At 41.6% G+C, this 18,374-nt stretch overlaps 1 protein-coding gene across 1 annotated transcript in view; it reads right to left on the bottom strand.

The window, feature by feature from the left end:
• Positions 1-18,374, bottom strand: part of LOC111960635 (interleukin-1 receptor accessory protein) — a 33,502-nt gene that overhangs the window by 5,044 nt on the left and 10,084 nt on the right. The window contains exons 3-6 of the mRNA XM_023982733.1: positions 6,964-7,249; positions 6,538-6,733; positions 4,603-4,771; positions 4,315-4,386 (exon numbers count right to left, since the gene is read on the bottom strand). Coding sequence (XP_023838501.1) covers positions 4,315-4,386; positions 4,603-4,771; positions 6,538-6,733; positions 6,964-7,249 — 723 coding nt within the window. The remainder of the gene's footprint in view (positions 1-4,314; positions 4,387-4,602; positions 4,772-6,537; positions 6,734-6,963; positions 7,250-18,374) is intronic.

The raw sequence follows: 18,374 nt of genomic DNA, 5'->3' as shown, positions 1-18,374 counted from the left end.
CTCAAAGTGCCATGGTAAAGGGTGTCAATTGATCTCAAACACTGAGCGGAAGCATTCATATATAAAATATCCTCATAGTCTAGTAAAGGCATAAATGTAGCTGATACTAGCCTCCTTCTGGCTTCAAAAGAAAAACAGGCCTTATTCCTAAAATAAAAACCCAATTTCAGCTTCAATTTTTTTGTAAGTTGTTGAATATGCAATTAAAATTCAAAGATATTTATATGAGGTTGCAACCTCAATCTCCTTGCCCTGACAGGTAGTAAGAGGTGAAAGGTTCAGAGGTCTATTTCTTGCATTAGAAAACACCATTAGTTTAGTTTTGTCAGTATTGAGGATAAGCTTCAATTGACACAAGGTATGTTGAACAGTATAAAAAGCATGCACCCACAATTGGTCAATAGGTTGGAAATGTACTGTATTCTATGTGGTGATATTATTCTAACATGTGAAATACAGATATTCTTTCCTCACATATGACAATTTTCACACAATGAAGTGTAATAGGTTGTCAAACGTTTACACTGCATGTTGAGTTAAGTTGAGCCTTGCTGTTAGAAAACAAATCAAAGTATCCAGCTTTTTGCTATCACATACGCATCTCCCCAAACGCACTCAATAATCATTGCCCATCGCAACTTTCAAATTAGTGACAGCCAACACATAAGATCCGTTTATCAAACTTAGTTACAGTAACTTCTAAGTTCTAAAACTGATCTCAAGTCAGTTATTAAAATGTTGGAGATGGAGAGGCCTCGATGTGAGATTCCCCTCTGACCCTGCAACAGTCACTAAGGCGATCAATACTGCTGCATTACCATGGGAACAATGTCTACTGTACTAGATATTGTCACCATGACAATATCACCGCTACAGCCATGACTACAACGTTGTCACATTAAACATTTGAATAAAATTAAAATGGAATAGCTAAAACTCTGATGTTGATGATTATAATTTTTTCTATTTATTGAGACAACTCTGTCACAACCATATGCTTAGTATTAATTCTAATTCGATGATCACAACAGCGAAAAGTGGGAAGGGATGGTCTGATCTTCAACTGAATTGTATGACTTGTTAAGGGGACAGGCTTGAATCTGAGTTGAATAAGTTTAACTTGATTTATCGTAATATGCACTGAGTGTACAAATCATTACGAACACCTTCCTAATATTGAGAAGAACCCCCTTTTGCCCTCAGAACCGCCTAAATTTGTCAGGGCATTGACTTTACAAGGTGTTGAAAGCGTTCCACAGGGATGCTGGCCCATGTTGACTCCAATGCTTCCTACAGTTGTGTCAAGTGGGCTGGATGTCCTTTGGGTGGTGGACTGTTGAGCGTGAAAAACCCAACAGCGTTGCAGTTCTTGACACAAATCGGTGCACCTGGCACCTTACCCCGTTCAAAGGGACTTAAAATCTTTTGTCTTGCCCATTTACCCTCTGAATGGCACACATACACAATCCAATTGTTTCCAGGCTTAAAAATCTTTCTTTAACCTGTCTCCTCCCCATCTACACTGATTGAAGTGGATTTAACAACTGACACTGATAAGGGATCATAGCTGTCACCTGGATTCACCTGGTCAGTCTATGTCATGTGTGTGTGTGTATGTACACGCACGTACGCGCGCACACACACACACCCGTTCAAAAGTTTGGGGTCACTTAGAAATGTCCTTGTTTTTGAAAGAAAAGCACATTTTTTGTACATTAAAATAACATCAAATTGATCAGACATACAGTGTAGACATTGTTAATGTTGTAAATGACTATTGTAGCTGGAAAACACGTCTCAACGTCAACAGTGAAGTGGCGACTCCGGGATGCTGGCCTTCTAGGCAGAGTTCCTCTGTCCAGTGTCTGTGTTATTTTGCCCATGTTAATCTTTTCTTTTTATTGGCCAGTCCGAGATATGGCTTTATCTTTGCAACTCTGCCTAGAAGGTTATTCTGGTTATAGCCAGTTTGCGCTGTTCTGTGAAGTAGGGAGTAGTACACAGCGTTGTATGAGATCTTCAGTTTCTTGGCAATTTCTCGCATGGCATAGCCTTCATTTCTCAGAACAAGAATAGACTGATGAGTTTCGGAAGAAAGGTCTTTGTTTCTGGCCATTTTGAGCCTGTAATCGAACCCACAAATGCTGATGCTCCAGATACTCAACTAGTCTAAAGAAGGCCAGTTTTATTGCTTCTTTAAATCAGCACAACAGTTTTAAGCTGTGCTAACATAATTGCAAAAGTGTTTTATAATGATCAATTATCCTGTTAATATGAAAAACCTGGATTAGCTAACACAACGTGCCATTGGAACACAGAGCGATGTTGCAGATAACGGGCCTCTGTACGTCAATGTAGATATTACCTAAAAAAAAAATCTGCTGTTTCCACCTACAATAGTAATTTACAATAACAATGTCTACACTGTATTTCTGATCAATTTGATGTCATTTTAAAAATTTGCTTTTCTTTCAAAAACAAGGACATTTCTAAGTGAATATATACAGTTGAAGTCGGAAGGTTACATACACCTTAGCCAAATACATTTAAACTCAGTTTTTCACAATTCCTGACATTTAATCCAAGTAAAAATTCCCTGTCTTAGGTCAGTTAGAATCAACACTTTATTTGAAGAATGTGAAATGTCAGAATAATAGTAGAGAGAATAAATTATTTCAGCATTATTTCTTTCATCACATTCCCAGTGGTCAGAAGTTTACATACACTTAATTAGTATTGTAGCATTGCCTTTAAATTGTTTAACTTGGGTCAAACGTTTCAGGTAGCCTTCCACAACCTTCCCACAATAAGTTGCGTGAATTTTGGCCCATTCCTCCTGACAGAGCTGGTGTAACTGAGTCAGGTTTGTAGGATCCTTGCTCGCACACGCTTTTTCAGTTCTGAACACAACTTTTCTATAGGATTGAGGTCAGGGCTTTGTGATGGCCACTCCAATACTTTGACTTTGTTGTCCTTAAGCCATTTTGCCACAACTTTGGAAGTATGCTTGGGGTCATTGTCCATTTGGAAGACCCATTTGCGACCAAGCTTTAACTTCCTGACTGATGTCTTGAGATGTTGCTTCAATATATCCACATAGTTCTCCTGCCTCATGATGCCATCTATTTTGTGAAGTGCACCAGTCCCCCCTGATTTGCACTTTTCGCACCAAAGTACGTTCATCTCTAGGAGACAGAATGAGTCTCCTTCCTGAGCGGTATGACGGCTGCGTGGTCTCATGGTGTTTGTACAGATGAACGTGGTACCTTCAGGCATTTGGAAATTGCTCCCAAGGATGAACCAGACTTGTGGAGGTCTACAATTTTTTTTCAGAGGTCTTCGCTGATTTCTTTTGATTTTCTTGTGATGTCAAGCAAAGAGGCACTGAGTTTGAAGGTAGGCCTTGAAATACATCCACAGGTACACCTCCAATTCACTCAAATTATGTCAATTAGCCTATCAGAAGCTTCTAAAGCCATGACATCATTTTCTGGAATTTTCCAAGCTGTTTAAAGGCACAGTCAACTTAGTGTATGTAAACTTCTGACCCACTGGAATTGTGATACAGTGAATTATAAGTTCAATAATGTGTCGGTCAACAATTGTTCGAAAAATGACCTGTGTCATGCACAAAGTACATGTCCTAACCGACTTGTCAAAACTATAGTTTAACTGTGGAGTGGTTTAAAAATGCCTTGTAATGACACCAACCTAAGTGTATGTAAACTTCCGACTTCAACTGTATATATATAGATGCCTAATTGGCATGTTGCTAACTGGTCTGCATAAACCAATAGTTATATATATATATATGCTTTTCAGTATTTCTACATCTTTAGTATGTACACCATTTCTCTCACACATGCTTTGTCATCGTACTGCTGTCAATTCTCCTTTTATCTCTTTCCGTGTCAAGTTGTCTGGATGTCCTTTGTGTGTTGGACCATTATTGATACACACGGGAAACTGTTGAGAGTGAAAAACCCGGCAGTATTGCAGTTCTTGACACAAACCGGTGCGCCTGGCACCTAGTACCATACCCCGTTCAAAGGCACTTAAATCTTTTGTCTTGCTCATTCACCCTCTGAATGGCACACATACACAATCCAATTGTCTCAATGATTAAACATCTTTCTTTAACCTGTCTCCTCCCCTTCATCTACACTGATTGAAGTGACATCAATAAGGGATCATAGCCTTCACCTGCTCAGTCTATGTCATGGAAAGAGTAGTGTTCCTAATGTTTTGTACACTGTGTATATCTTGATCAATATATTGATATGCTGATGTATCTAATAATCTATCTCTACCTACCTTTTTTGACAGGATAGAGTTGCTCCTTGGCAGGGTTGAGTATATTTGGCTGTTTGGGTAAACCACTGGAAGCTGAGAGAAACGCAAAACAGAAATGACGCTCAACTTATTGAAAGTTTGACATTATCATATTGCAATATCAGATATTTATCCATAAAACCTTGACTATGGGAAATATTCAAAAACATATCACTGAATTGCTTTCATGGTCTCAAACATTAACAAAAGGGTGTACAGTGCAACGTTCATAGTTACAAAACATTCAGATAGTTGTGAAAAAGGCCTTACACACTGCGGTTACATTGACCACTCTGGTGAATTTGATGGCTCTTCCTTTGGTCTCATAAGTGACCACACAGTGGTACAGTCCTTGGTAGTGCTCCAACATTACATGGATGACCAGCGTGTCTCCTTTTAACACACGATCGATGTTGAAGTTCCCGAAGGCATTGCACTCCTGCTCAAGGTCAACACAGGAGGGGGGGGGGGGGGGGGGGGGTAGAGCACAGTAGATCACAGGAGGTTGGTGGCACCTTAATTGGGGATGACAGGCTCGTGGTAGTGGCAGGAGTGGAATTAGTGAAATGGTATCAAACACATGGTTTCCATGTGTTTATGCCATTCCATGTGCTCTGTTCTGGCCATTATTAGGAGGCGTCCTCCCCTCAGCCGCCTCCACTGGAGTAGATCATCTTTAGTAGAAGAGAGGAACCAAAGAGGTCCATTGACCTTTTGGTCATGTAGTGTATGTCCTGCCATGCTTTGTTAGAGGCTATATTTGTTAGACGCATTAGTGAGACCAACTCCTTGCCCTTGTGGTTAGAGTTTCCGCCCTGCTTGGCACTCAGCATTAAGGAGAAAGGAGATGGGTTGGGAGTAAGTCCCTGCGATAGACTGGCATCCTGTCGTATTGTAACGTGTTGCGTTCCACTTTTACAGTAATTTTATTGTCAACTTTTTTATAGTTGATTCCTCTACAGATTACTCTACAGAGAATTCCGTCACGTGTTTCTACACTGGGTACAAATTGACAATCAACATAAAACAAAGACAATACAATTGTTTATACAACGAGTGGGTCTWATCCTGGATGATGATTGGTTGAAACCGCATTCTAGACGGATGTAATACAACTGTGATGGCCAAAACATAAGATATGTTCAGCAAATTCCAAACTTAAAAAGGTTGATTTTACTTAGAAGGTTCTAAAACTTAACAAAAAACTGTGGCCAAAACATTAGAGTTCTCAAATTTTGTAATCAGTGATGAAACCAGTCAAACTTTATAAATCAGTCTTGAAATGGCACAACGTGGGCTTTAATTTTGAAAATAAAGGAACTTACTGTAATTTACAATTCGGTATCTTAGCTGAACATTTGTTGTTCATTTTACAGCTAACAAATGCAGTAATTTGCTAGACCAGAATGCCTTGAGGTCTACAGAAAACATATTGTAAACTGGTATAGCAGCACATTACTGTATGATTTACTGTAAATAGAAAAATACAGCAATCTGTTACAGTGCTGATTTTCCGGTGTATTGTAATGTTTTTAAAATTGTATAACTGCCTTAATTTTGCTTGACCCCAGGAAGAGTAGCTGCTGCCTTGGCAGCAGGTAATGGGGAWCCATAATAAATACAAATATGCGCATATTTGCATATCCCACAATTTAGACTGCCAAACACCTACTTAGACCCAAACATCTCTTCAAAGGAAGTTACTACATATAGTCCAGTTTGTTACATTCTCTATGAAATTGGCTTTTAAATKATGTGTAATTCAAAATAGTGAGCTTTGAAATTTTGTATATATGTTCATTTTAAAGTGGTTAAAATTCATGACATTTCAGTGACACTAGTATGATAAACAAAAAAATATATACATTTTCATCAAGATTGAGATTTTTATGTCAACTTTTTGAAAATACTAATATTAATAGACCAAAATACTAACAACTCTCAAACCTGATAGGTAGATATAATTGTGGTGCCAGGCCCAAATTATAACCAAAAACATGTTTACAACCTAGTATATAATCTGACAACAATGTTTTGAACCCTGGGGTATACTGATGATCGCAGTGCTTTTTAATAAGGAACCTATTTTTTAAAATTGTATCAAGTAATACACTTTCTTGTACAGCATCCAAGTGACAGTACTGGCCATTCTCCCATATGGTAAATTAAATTAATTGTACACAGACAGACCGAGGGTCACCTTACATGGTACCAGGTGACAGAGTGGCTAGTGTTAGGCAGCTTGATGTCCTCCAGGTCAGGGCAGGTTAGGGTCCTGCCCTCCTGTATGGGCGCGATGACTAGGGTGGGAGGTACAGCAGCCTTCACCTCACAGTTAGGGTCCTGGCCACTTGGCAACACCTCCAGGCGCATGGCAATCTTGGCACACGATGTCCTGTTTCTGAGAGGGGAAAGTACACACRCCATGTTAAATCAGACAAACTTTGACTTTTAGGACAAACTTTGATATTGTTGTTCAGGGGGTTTTGGCTCAGGATATGACGCACTTTCTGACCGTCTGACAGATAATGATGATGGGTTCAAAAGATTAAAAGAATGACACATTTTTTATACAAACATCTGCTCATAGACAGGTTTTCTTGGCACTACCAAGCCCAGTCTCCATCCTACCTCAGCATGCAGATGTACTGGCCCGCGTCCTGCGTGGTGGTGGGCTGCAGCCAGAGCTTCTCCCTCTCCTTGCTGAGCCTCTGGTCGGGGTGGTGGAAGTCGATGGGTTGTTCCAGGTCCTGACCTGCAGCCACGTGGTACCACACAAGGTTGAGGCCTGCTGCCTGGACCGAGCTGTAGTTGTAGACAGTGGGGTGGGAGAAGAGAGGGCAGAGAAGACAGCATGCCTCCCCCTCCATCACCCTCACGGCTCCGCCTGACTCGCCCCAGTCGTGGCACTGGATCACTGAGAGGGATAGAGGGATTACTCTAGACAGACAAAAACACACCTCTCTCTCTCTTACATTGTACCCCACTTCCCATGTKGTATTTAGGAACATTGGGCTTGGAGAAGTGGGATAGGGAGAAGGTGTGAGATGTGCGGCACTCTGCTGATATCGGGGGGCCTGTACTACTGTAGTCCTCATCATATGTTTCTGTAAAGGGGTGGAGGTAGGGGGGCTATGCTGGGCTGCACGACAGTTTGACGGTAATTCCCCTGTCAGATTCACACAGAGAGAGTATTAATCTGACTATGAAAAGAACACCTGCAAGTTTCCGTTTGCAGAGGTCTACACGCACCACACCGACACCCACACACATACACGCACTTTCTTAAACAATACTAACGGGAGATGACATGCACCTGCGAGCTAAAATAAGCTTGTCCCACAAGAATAAACCAGTGATTTAGCTGATATTACATTGATATCAGACGCTCCAACAGATCCATGGAAGATGCCATTTTCATATTCACACATATTCACACATTCATATTCACACGGCTGTAACACATCTGGACAAGAGGAACATCTATGTGAGAATGCTCTTCATTGACTACAGTTTAGCATTCAACACTATTGTTTCCTCCAAGTTTGACACCAAGCTCAGAGCCCTGGGTCCGGACCACACCCTCTGCAACTGAATCCTTGACATCATGAAGGGCAGACCACAGGCTGTGAGGATTGGCAACACCTCCTCCACATTGACACTTAACACAGAGGTCCCCCAAGGTTGTGTCCTCAGCCCTCTGCTATACTTCCTTTTCACCCACAACTGTGTGTCTTTGCACGACACAAACTCCATCATCAAGTTTGCTGACGACACCACGGTTGTAGGCCTGATAACCAACAATGACGAGTCAGCCTATAGAGAGGAGGTAAGTGAAATGGCATTGTGGTGCCAGGACAACAACCTCTCCCTTAAGCCAGTAATTGTTAATTGAGGAGGATCCACATCAAATGGACTGCAGTAGAGAATCAGCAGTTTTATGTTCCTTGGCGTCCACATCACCGAGGACTTGTCATGGACCAACAACACCACTCTTGTCAAGAGGGCACAACAGCGTCTCTACTTCCTGAGGCTGCTGAAGAAATTCAGAATGCCACCCCAGGTCCTCTCCAAAACCTACCGCTGCACCATCGAGAGCGTCCTGACCAGTTAGATCACAGTCTGGTAAAGGAATTGCTCTGTCCAGCATTAWCACATAGGTGTTCCTTTTGTCCAGGTGGGAAAGGGCAGTGTGGACTGCAATAGAGATTGCATCATCTGTGGATCTGTTGGGGCGGTATGCAAATTGGAGTGGGTCTAGRGTTTCCCGGAAAATGATGTTGATGTGAGCCATGACCAGCCTTTCAAGGCACTTCATGGCTACAGGAGTGCTACGGGTTAGTAGTCATTTAGGCAGGTTACCTTAGTGCTCTTGGGCACAGGGACAGGTTGAAAATGTCAGCGAAGACACTTGCCAGTTGGTCAGCACATGCTTGGAGTAAACGTCCTGGTAATCTGTCTGGCCCTGCGGCCTTGTGAATGTTGACCTGTTTAAAGGTCTTACTCACATCAGCTACGGAGAGCGTTATCACACAGTCGTCCAGAACAGCTAATGCTGTCATGCATGCTTCAGTGTTGCTTGCCTTCGAAGCGAGCATAGAAGTTATTTAGCTCATCTGGTAGGCTCGTGTCACTGGGCAGCTTGCGGCTGTGCTTCCCTTTAATCCGCACCTTAACACACACACACACACACACACACACCTATGGTGACTGTGACACTTATGGTGACCGTATTATTGCCACACCGGCGGTCACGAGTCATGATGGCAGTCAAATTCAGTGTGACCGTTTAGTCATGGTAATTAGGCTTCTCCAAACTCTGATGTTGCTGATGGTTATTAGTTGTTTACCAAATGTGCTAACTGCCTGGTACACAGCACTCTATTGTCCCTCTAATCACTCTGTGTGCAATGCAAATGTAATCAAAAATCTAATCAAACGCTTCATGAGAGACCATGAGCTCATGTTGCGCAACATTTCTATCGGCTATGCAATAGTGCGATAAAACAAAGTGATGGCCTCTATTAAAAAGAGGTGGATTCTATCAGCTTTCTATAGGGTAGGCCTACTATTTATCAATKCTCATAATATGAAGCACATTGCTTCGCTTTACAACAGGAGTATAGCCTATCTGGCTGGCATGAAAATGAACCACGGGAAAAGCGTCCTCCATTTGCTATTTAAGTGCCAAGATGACACTTTTTTTACCATGCCCCTGACAGGTGCATGATAATGGTCCATTCTAAATCAAAACTAATTTCACACATATATTACTTAGTATATGTAAAGACAATATTAAATTAAGAATAGTCTGATGGGTGACAATATTATCTATCACTTGTGGATTATGTATTATCACRTGTGAATGATGCCCAGCTTGTGCAGTAAGGCAAGGAACAGCGCAAGCCTTTTTTTGTGACATTTCCAAATCATAGTCGCACATCTCATGTAGCCTAGCCCATAGGCCTATATGTTTTGATAAGGTTTGTATCATAACTAAAGAGGCCAAAAAATTCCTGAAAATTAAGCACATTAATCTGCTTTATAACTGGTGTAGAGCCCAACAGGCTAATAGGCTGCACGTGAGTTTCACAATTGGGGAACATCATTTTCACCATAGAAATGCACATTTTTAATAAAGCATTACATGCATAATCGCATTTGTCTTCACTTTCGAGAACAGTGTTTTCCCGCTAATTGATTGCATTTTGGAACATGTTTTTTTTTTCTTGCACAGAAGGACAAGTTGACCAGTAGCATAGGTCAACTTTTGTACTATGGGGGATAGTCAACTCAACAAAAAAAGAAACGTCCCTTTTTCAGGAACCTGTCTTTCAAAGATAATTCGTAAAACTCCAAATAACTTCACAGATCTTCATTGTAAAGGGTTTAAACAATGTTCCTCATGCTTGTTCAATGAACCATAAACAATTCATGAACATGCACCTGTGGAACGGTCGTTAAGACACTAATAGCTTACAGACGGTAGGCAATTAAGGTCACAGTTATGAAAACTTAGGACACTAAAGAGCGATTTCTACTGACTCTGAAAAAGAAAGATGGCCAGGGTCCCTGCTCATCTGTGTGAACATCTTCAATACGCACCTTGGAATTCGTTAAGAGGGACGCACACAGTTGCTTCCCTGATGTGTCTGTCTTCATTCACTTGTAGCCTATTTCTTAKCTGAAATGCTAAGGGCACTGGCTACATCTTAGAGAGCCATGTGAGTGATAGGTGCTTTGGAGCACGGCAGCTGGAAGAAGGGAATTATAATTATTATATTCAGCCCAAGGGCACAACGGCCACTTTGGATGGATTTTTTAGTAGTAAAAAAATAAAGAAAAACCCTTGAATGAGTAGGTGTTTTAAAACTTTTGACCAGTAGTGTATACCATGTGTATCCCGTACATACCACTAATAAAACTTGAAACTTGACAGCTGCAACGTTCGTTGTCTCGGTTCTCTATCCCCGCCCCCAATRAAATAACGACCTTTTAGCAGCATTGAATACTGTAAGGCTGATAAATGTAAAATACTTATTATAAAAACCCTATACTTAATTCAAACGTTTCATCTTAAATGACAAAATAATATACACCGAGTGTATAAAACATTAGGTAGACCTGCTCTTTCCATGACATAGCCTGACCAGGTGATTCCAGGTGAAAGCTATGGTCTCTTATTGATGTCACTTGTTAAATCCACTTAAAATCAGTGTAAATGAAGGGGAGKATTTTCAAGTCTTGAGACTATTGAGACATGGACTGTGCAAGTGTGCCATTCAGAGGGTGAATGGGCAAGACCAAAGATTTAAGTGCCTTTGAACGGGGTATGGTAGTAGGTGCACTGGTTTGAGTGTATCAAGAACTGCAATGCTGCTGGGTTTTTCACGCTCAACAGCTTCCCGTGTGTTTCAAGAATGGTCCACCTACCAAAGAACATCCAGCCAACTTGACACATGGAGTCAACATGTACCTGGACCAGTATCCTTGTGGAATGACACCTTRTAGAGTCCATGCCACAACGAATTGAGGCTGTTCTGAGGGCAAAAGGGGGTGCAACTCAATATTAGGAAGGTGTTCCTTATGTTTTGTAAACTCAGTGTGTGTGTGCGCCAATTGAAATAACTTTCTTGAACTACATTTTAATTTGATAAACATTTTGAGCTATTTTYGGCTGGTGTTAAGCCAGTGCAATTGTCAAACGCACGCTCATTGACACTGTTGACCAGCCCCCGGCTGGTTTCAAATACTTGTGGCAGAATTGGTAATTTACCGGTCTTATAATACATGAGCTCACTTGCGCTAAGGTGGGAGGGGTGGCAATATCTGACGTTTGTCTTTAAAAACGTTCGCCAAAGTGCCACTTTCAGGCGGCGCTAGTGGGGATATGAACGACCTACCAAAAGCTGGTCTAAGTGGTATGTACTTTGATTGCGGAAACGCAGCCTATCCAGCCGTGATGCACAGTGCCCATATGCGCATGGAACATGAGAGATGTGCTTTTTGTGCCCCTAAACCTCATATTTAGAAACATAGAAAACAAACGTTTTTTCCCCATTTACTTTAATTTGATTAAAAAACAAACATAGCCTCCCCTCCTTTAAATAAAGGCCGTTTTGATTATCCTGCCCAAGGCATTCGCCAAGTAGTCAAGACTGTCGATAAAAGGTTTGGGCGCAGCAAAAAAAAAGCTGTATTAAAATATAAATGTTTGGGAGCAGCAAAAATGTGAGCGGACATCCCTTTTTATCTGTACATTATTTTAGCCAGCTCCTGTTGTTATATTGGATGAGCATAAAAACCCTCATACGTCCATATGCCCATCATGAAACGAGAGATGAGCTGATGCTCTATTTAGAAACAAGTTGCTTGTTTTCAATTTCATGTGATTAAAAAACATGCCCTCAGTAGGCTACCCTCACACTAAACCTAGGCCTACTATAACAAAAGCCGTTTCAACCGAGACTTAGGAGATGATTGTGGACTACAGGAAAAGGAGGACCGAGCACGCCCCCAGTGTCATCGACGGGGCTGTAGTGGAGCAGGTTGAGAGCTTCAAGTTCCTTGGTGTCCACATCAACAACAAACTAGAATGGTCCAAACACACCAAGACAGTCGTGAAGAGGGCACGACAAAGCCTATTCTCCCTCAAGAAACTAAAAAAGATTTGGCATGGGTCCTGAGATCCTCAAAAGGTTCTACAGCTGCAACATCGAGAGCATCCTGACTGGTTGCATCACTGCCTGGTACGGCAATTGCTCGGCCTCTGACCGCAAGGCACTACAGAAGGTAGTGCGTACGGCCCAGTACATCACTGGGGCTAAGCTGCCTGCCATCCAGGACCTCTACTCAAGGCGGTGTCAGAGGAAGGCCCTAAAAATTGTTCAAGACCCCAACCACCCCATTCATAGACTGTTCTCTCTACTACCGCATGGCAAGCGGTACCGGAGTGCCAAGTCTAGGACAAAAAGGCTTCTCAACAGTGTTTACCCCCAAGCCATAAGACTCCTGAACAGGTAATCAAATGGCTAGCCGGACTATTTGTATTGTGTGCTCCCTCCCCTCCCCCCAACCCCTATTGTTACGCTGCTGCTACTCTCTGTTTAACATATATGCATAGTCACTATAACTATACACTCATGTACATACTACCTCAATTGGGCCGACCAACCAGTGCTCTCGCACATTGGCTAACCGGGCTATCTGCATTGTGTCCCACCCACCACCGGCCAACCCTTCTTTTACGCTACTGCTACTCTCTGTTCATCATATATGCATAGTCACTTTAACCATATCTACATGTACATACTACCTTAATCAGCCTGACTGACCGGTGTCTGTATGTAGCCTCGCTACTTTTATAGCCTCGCACCTGTATATAGCCTGTCTTTTTACTGTTGTTTTATTTCTTTACCTACCTATTGTTCACCTAATACCTTTTTTGCACTATTGGTTAGAGCCTGTAAGTAAGCATTTCACTGTAAGGTCTACCTACACCTGTTGTTTTCGACAAGTGACAAATAAACTTTGATTTGAACAGCAATGCGTCTGGTGTATTTCTTATCCCATGCATCAATTAGCCAAGGAGCCTATCCATACAAGTTTTCTAAAATAATGGTCTGCTCGTGAGGCTTTTGACGTCATGCTTTTACATTATTCACAATTCACATACAGTGCCTTCATAAAGTATTCACACCCCTTGACTTATTCCACATTTTGTTGTCTTACAAAGTGGGATTAAAACTGATGTAATTGTAATTTTTTAGTCAGCGATCTACACAAAACACTTTGTAATGTCAAAAGTGGAAGAAATATTCAAAAAATAAATAAAAATAATCATCTTGATTAGATAAGTATTGAACCCCCTGAGTTAATACATGTTAGAATAACATTTGGCAGCGATTACAGCTGTACTTGTATTTGTTCCAAGGCAGCAGCTACTCTTCCTGTGSTCCAGCAAAGTTAAGGCAGTTTATACAATTTTAAAAACATTACATTCACAGATTTCACAACACACTGTGTGCACTCAGGCCCCTACTCCCTCACTACCACATACAGTGGGGAGAACAAGTATTTGATACACTGCCGATTTTGCAGGTTTTCCTACTTACAAAGCATGTAGAGGTCTGTMATTTTTATCATAGGTACACTTCAACTGTGAGAGGCGGAATCTAAAACAAAAATCCAGAAAATCACATTGTATGATTTTTAAGTAATTAATTTGCATTTTATTGCATGACATAAGTATTTGATCACCTACCAACCAGTAAGAATTTCCGCGCTCTCACAGACTGTTAGTTTTACTTTTAGAAGCCCTCCTGTTTCCACTCCATTACCTGTATTAACTGCACCTGTGAACTCATTACTGTAAAAAGCACCCTGTCACCACACTCAATCAAACAGACTCCAACCTCTCCACAATGGCAAGACAGAAAGCTGTGTGTTAAGGACATAGGTAAAATTGTAGACGCACAAGGCTGGATGGCTACAGACAATAGGCAGCAGCTGGTGAGAAGGCAACAACTGTTGGCGCAATTATTAGAAAATGGAAGAAGTCATTGACGGTCAATCACCTGCGCTGGGGCTCCATGCAAGATCTCACTCGGGGGCATCAATGATCATGAGGAAGTGAGGGATCACCAACTACACGGCAGGACCTGGTCATGACCTGAGAGAGACTGGACCACAGTCTCAAGAAAACCATTATAACACATTCGCCGTCATGGATATTAATACTGCAGCGACGCAAGGTCCTCCTGCTCAAGCCAGCGCATGTCCCGCAGCCGTCTGAAGTTTGCCAATGACATCTGGATATCCAGAGGAGGAATGGTGAAGTCTGTGGTTGATGAGACAAAAATAGAGCCTTTTGGTCTAAACTCACTCGCCGTGTTGGAGAGAAAGAAAGGATGAGTACAAGCCCCAAGAACACCATCCCAATCGTGAAGCAGTGGAGGTGACATCATTCTTTGGGGATGCTTTCTGCAAGGGACAGGAACGATGCACCGAGTTATTGAGGGAGGATGGATGGGCATGTGTCCGAGAATCTTGGCCACAACTGCCTTCCTCAGTAAGACATGAATGGTCGTGGCTGGGTCTTCCAGCATGTACACGACCGCAAACACAGCAGCAGGGCAACTAAGAGTGGCTCCGTAAGAAGCATTCAATGGTCCCGGAGTGGCCTAGCACAGTCTACAGACTGAACCAATAGAAATCTTTGGGGAGCTGAAAGCTTCCTGTTATTGCCCAGCACAGTCCGAAACTGAAGGATTCTGGAGGAAGGGTCTGTATGGGAGGAGTGGGCCAAAATCCCTGCTTCGCGGTTGTGTGCAAAACCTTCAAAGAACTACTAGGAAACGTATGAATACTACTGTAATGCAAACGAAAGTTTCTGTCTACTAAATATTAAGTTCTGCTTTTCTGATGTATCAAATACTTATGTCATGCAATAAAAGGCTAATTAATTACTTAAAAATCATACAATGTGATTTTCTGGATTTTTGTTTTAGATTCCGTCTCTCACAGTTGAAGTGTACCTATGATAAAAATGACAGACCTCTACATGCTTTGTAAGTAGGAAAACCTGCAAAATCGGCAGTGTATCAAATACTTGTTCTCCCCACTGTATATACAGTACAAAATTCCTGTGTACGTGAGTGTATAGTGCATATGTTATTGTGTGTGTGTATGCATGTGTCTACGTTTGTGTTGCTTCACAGTCCCCGCTGTTCCATAAGGTGTATTTTTATCTGTTTTTTTTACTAAATTTTACTGCAGTTACCTGATGTGAAATAGAGTTCCACGTAGTCATGGCTCTATGTGTGCCTCCCATAGTATTTTCTGTACTTGGGGACTGTGAAGAGACCTCTGATGGCATGTCTTGTGGGGTATGCATGGGTGTCCGAGCTGGGTGCTAGTATTTTAAACAGACAGCTCGGTACCTACAGCTTGTCAACACCTCTTACAAAAACAAGTAATGAGGAAGTCAATCTCTCTTCCACTTTGAGCCATGAGAGATTGACATGCATGTCATTAATGTTAGCTCTCCGTGTACTTTTAAGGGCCAGCCGTGCTGCCCTGTTCTGAGCAAACTGCAATTTTCCCAAGTTCCAGTTGCGACAAAACCAGGGCCTGTAGGACCTGCCTTGTTGATAGTGTTGTTAAGAAGGCAGAGCAGCGCTTTATTATGGACAGATTTCTCCCCATCTTAGCTATTGTTGTATCAATATGTTTTGACCATGACAGTTTACAATCCACGGTTACTCAAAGCAGTTTAGTCTCCTCAACTTGCTCAATTTCCACATTATTCACTACGAGATGTAGTTGAGGTTTAGGGTTTAGTGAATGATTTGTCCCAAATACAATGCTTTTAGTTTCGCAAATATTTAGGACTAGCTTATTCCTTGCTACCCATTCTGAAACGAACGTTTTGCAGTCATTTCCGTCGCTGTAGTAGCTGACGTGTATAGTGTTGAGTCATCCGCATACATAGACACACTGGCCTTAATCAAAGCCATCATTAGAAAAGATTGAAAAAAAGCAAGGGGCCTAAACAGCTACCCTGGGGAATTCCTGCTTCTACCTGGATTATGCTTGAGAGGCTTCCATTAAAGAACACCCTCTGTGTTCTGTTAGACAAGTAACTCTTTATCCTCATTATAGCAGGGGGTGTACAGCCATAACTCATACGTTTTTCCAGCAGCAGACTATGATTGATAATGTCAAAAGCTGCACTGAAGTCTAACAAGAAAGCCCCTATAATAATGTTATCATCAATTTCTCTCAGCCAATCATCAGTCATTTGTGTAAGTGCCGTGCTTGTTGAGTGTGCTTCACTATATGCATGCTGAAAGTCTTGTGAAATAGCAMMATTTTTTCCAGAAGTTTACTAAGGGTTGGTAAGAGGCTGATCGGTTGGCTATTTGAGCCAGTAAGGGGGGCACTACTATTCTTGGGTAGCGGAAAGACTTTAGCTTCCCTCCAGGCCAGAGGGCACACACTTTCTAGTAGGCTTAAATTGAAGATGTGGCAAATAGGAGTGGCAATATCGTCCGCTATTATCCTCATAAATTTTCCATCCAGATTGTCAGACCCCRGTGGCTTGTCATTGTTGATAGACAACAGTATTTTTTCAACTCTTCTACACTGACATTACGGAATTAAAAAGTACAATTCTTGTCTTTCAGAATTTTGGCAGATATACTTGGATGTGTAGTGTCAGCGTTTGTGGCTGGCATGTCATCCCTAAGTTCCGTTAATCTTGCCAATGAAAAAGTAATTGACCCTCCTGTTGTGTCCGTCTCATGTTGATTAATTCTGTGTTCCCGGTCCAAAATGACCGCCCCATTATAGCTGATTAGAAATCCATAATAATACATATATTATCACCTAATGTTGTGTTAGATCTTTTTATCAACTWAAGTTCTTGAGAACATTACAAGTGTTTAACTTCTATTTGCTATTTATGGCATGTAGGCCTCATTGACCTGAGCTCATACAACTCGTTTTTGAGTTWAAAAAAAGCATAATGTATGGACAATTTTGACTATAACAAATACTCAGATGAAACATATTGTACTATTTGTAACAGACTACTTTGTGTCGAAGTTTAACAAGGACTCTCTCCTCCTCACCAGTGTCATAATCAAAGATATGATCAAGAGCCTCACATACAGTATATYGTTTCGTCATTGTGCTGCCACAGAATGAATTGTGAGCAAGGCCTCAAAAAAGCATTATCTACCAGAGCTGTGAGAAAAGTTCTATATACAGTTGAAGTCGGAAGTTTACATACACCTTAGCCAAATACATTTAAACTCAGTTTTTCACAATTCCTGACATTTAATCCAAGTAAAAATTCCCTGTCTTAGGTCAGTTAGGATCACCACTTTATTTTAAGAATGTGAAATGTCCAAATAATAGTAGAGAGAATGATTTCTTTCATCACATTCCCAGTGGGTCAGAAGTTTACATACACTCAATTAGCATTTGGTAGCATTGCCTTTAAATTGTTTAACTTGGGTCAAACGTTTCAGGTAGCCTTCCACAACCTTCCCACAATAAGTTGGATGAATTTCGGCCCATTCCTCCTGACAGAGATGGTGTAACTGAGTCAGGTTTGTAGGATCCATGTTCGCACACGCTTTTTCAGTTCTGCCCACACATTTTTTGAGGTCAGGGCTTTGTGATGGCCACTCCAATACCTTGACTTTCTTGTCCTTAAGCCATTTTTCCACAACTTTAGCAGTATGCTTGGGGTCAATGTCCATTTGGAAGACCCATTTGCGACCAAACTTTAACTTCCTGACTGGTGTCTTGAGATGTTGCTTCAATATAACCACATCATTTTCCWCCTCATGATGCTATCTATTTTGTGAAGTGCACCAGTCCCTCCTGCAGCAAAGCATGCCCAAAACATGATGCTGCCACCCCCGTGCTTCACGGTTGGGATGGTTCTTTGGCTTGCAAGAGTCCCCCTTTTTCCTCCAAACATAACKATGGTCATTATGGCCAAACAGTTCTATTTTTGTTTCATCAGACCA

Source organism: Salvelinus sp. IW2-2015, linkage group LG4p, assembly GCF_002910315.2.
Source record: "Salvelinus sp. IW2-2015 linkage group LG4p, ASM291031v2, whole genome shotgun sequence".
Lineage (NCBI taxonomy): Eukaryota > Metazoa > Chordata > Actinopteri > Salmoniformes > Salmonidae > Salvelinus > Salvelinus sp. IW2-2015.
Note: the sequence above shows the minus strand (reverse complement) of the source record. Positions and strands in the feature narration are given on the sequence as shown.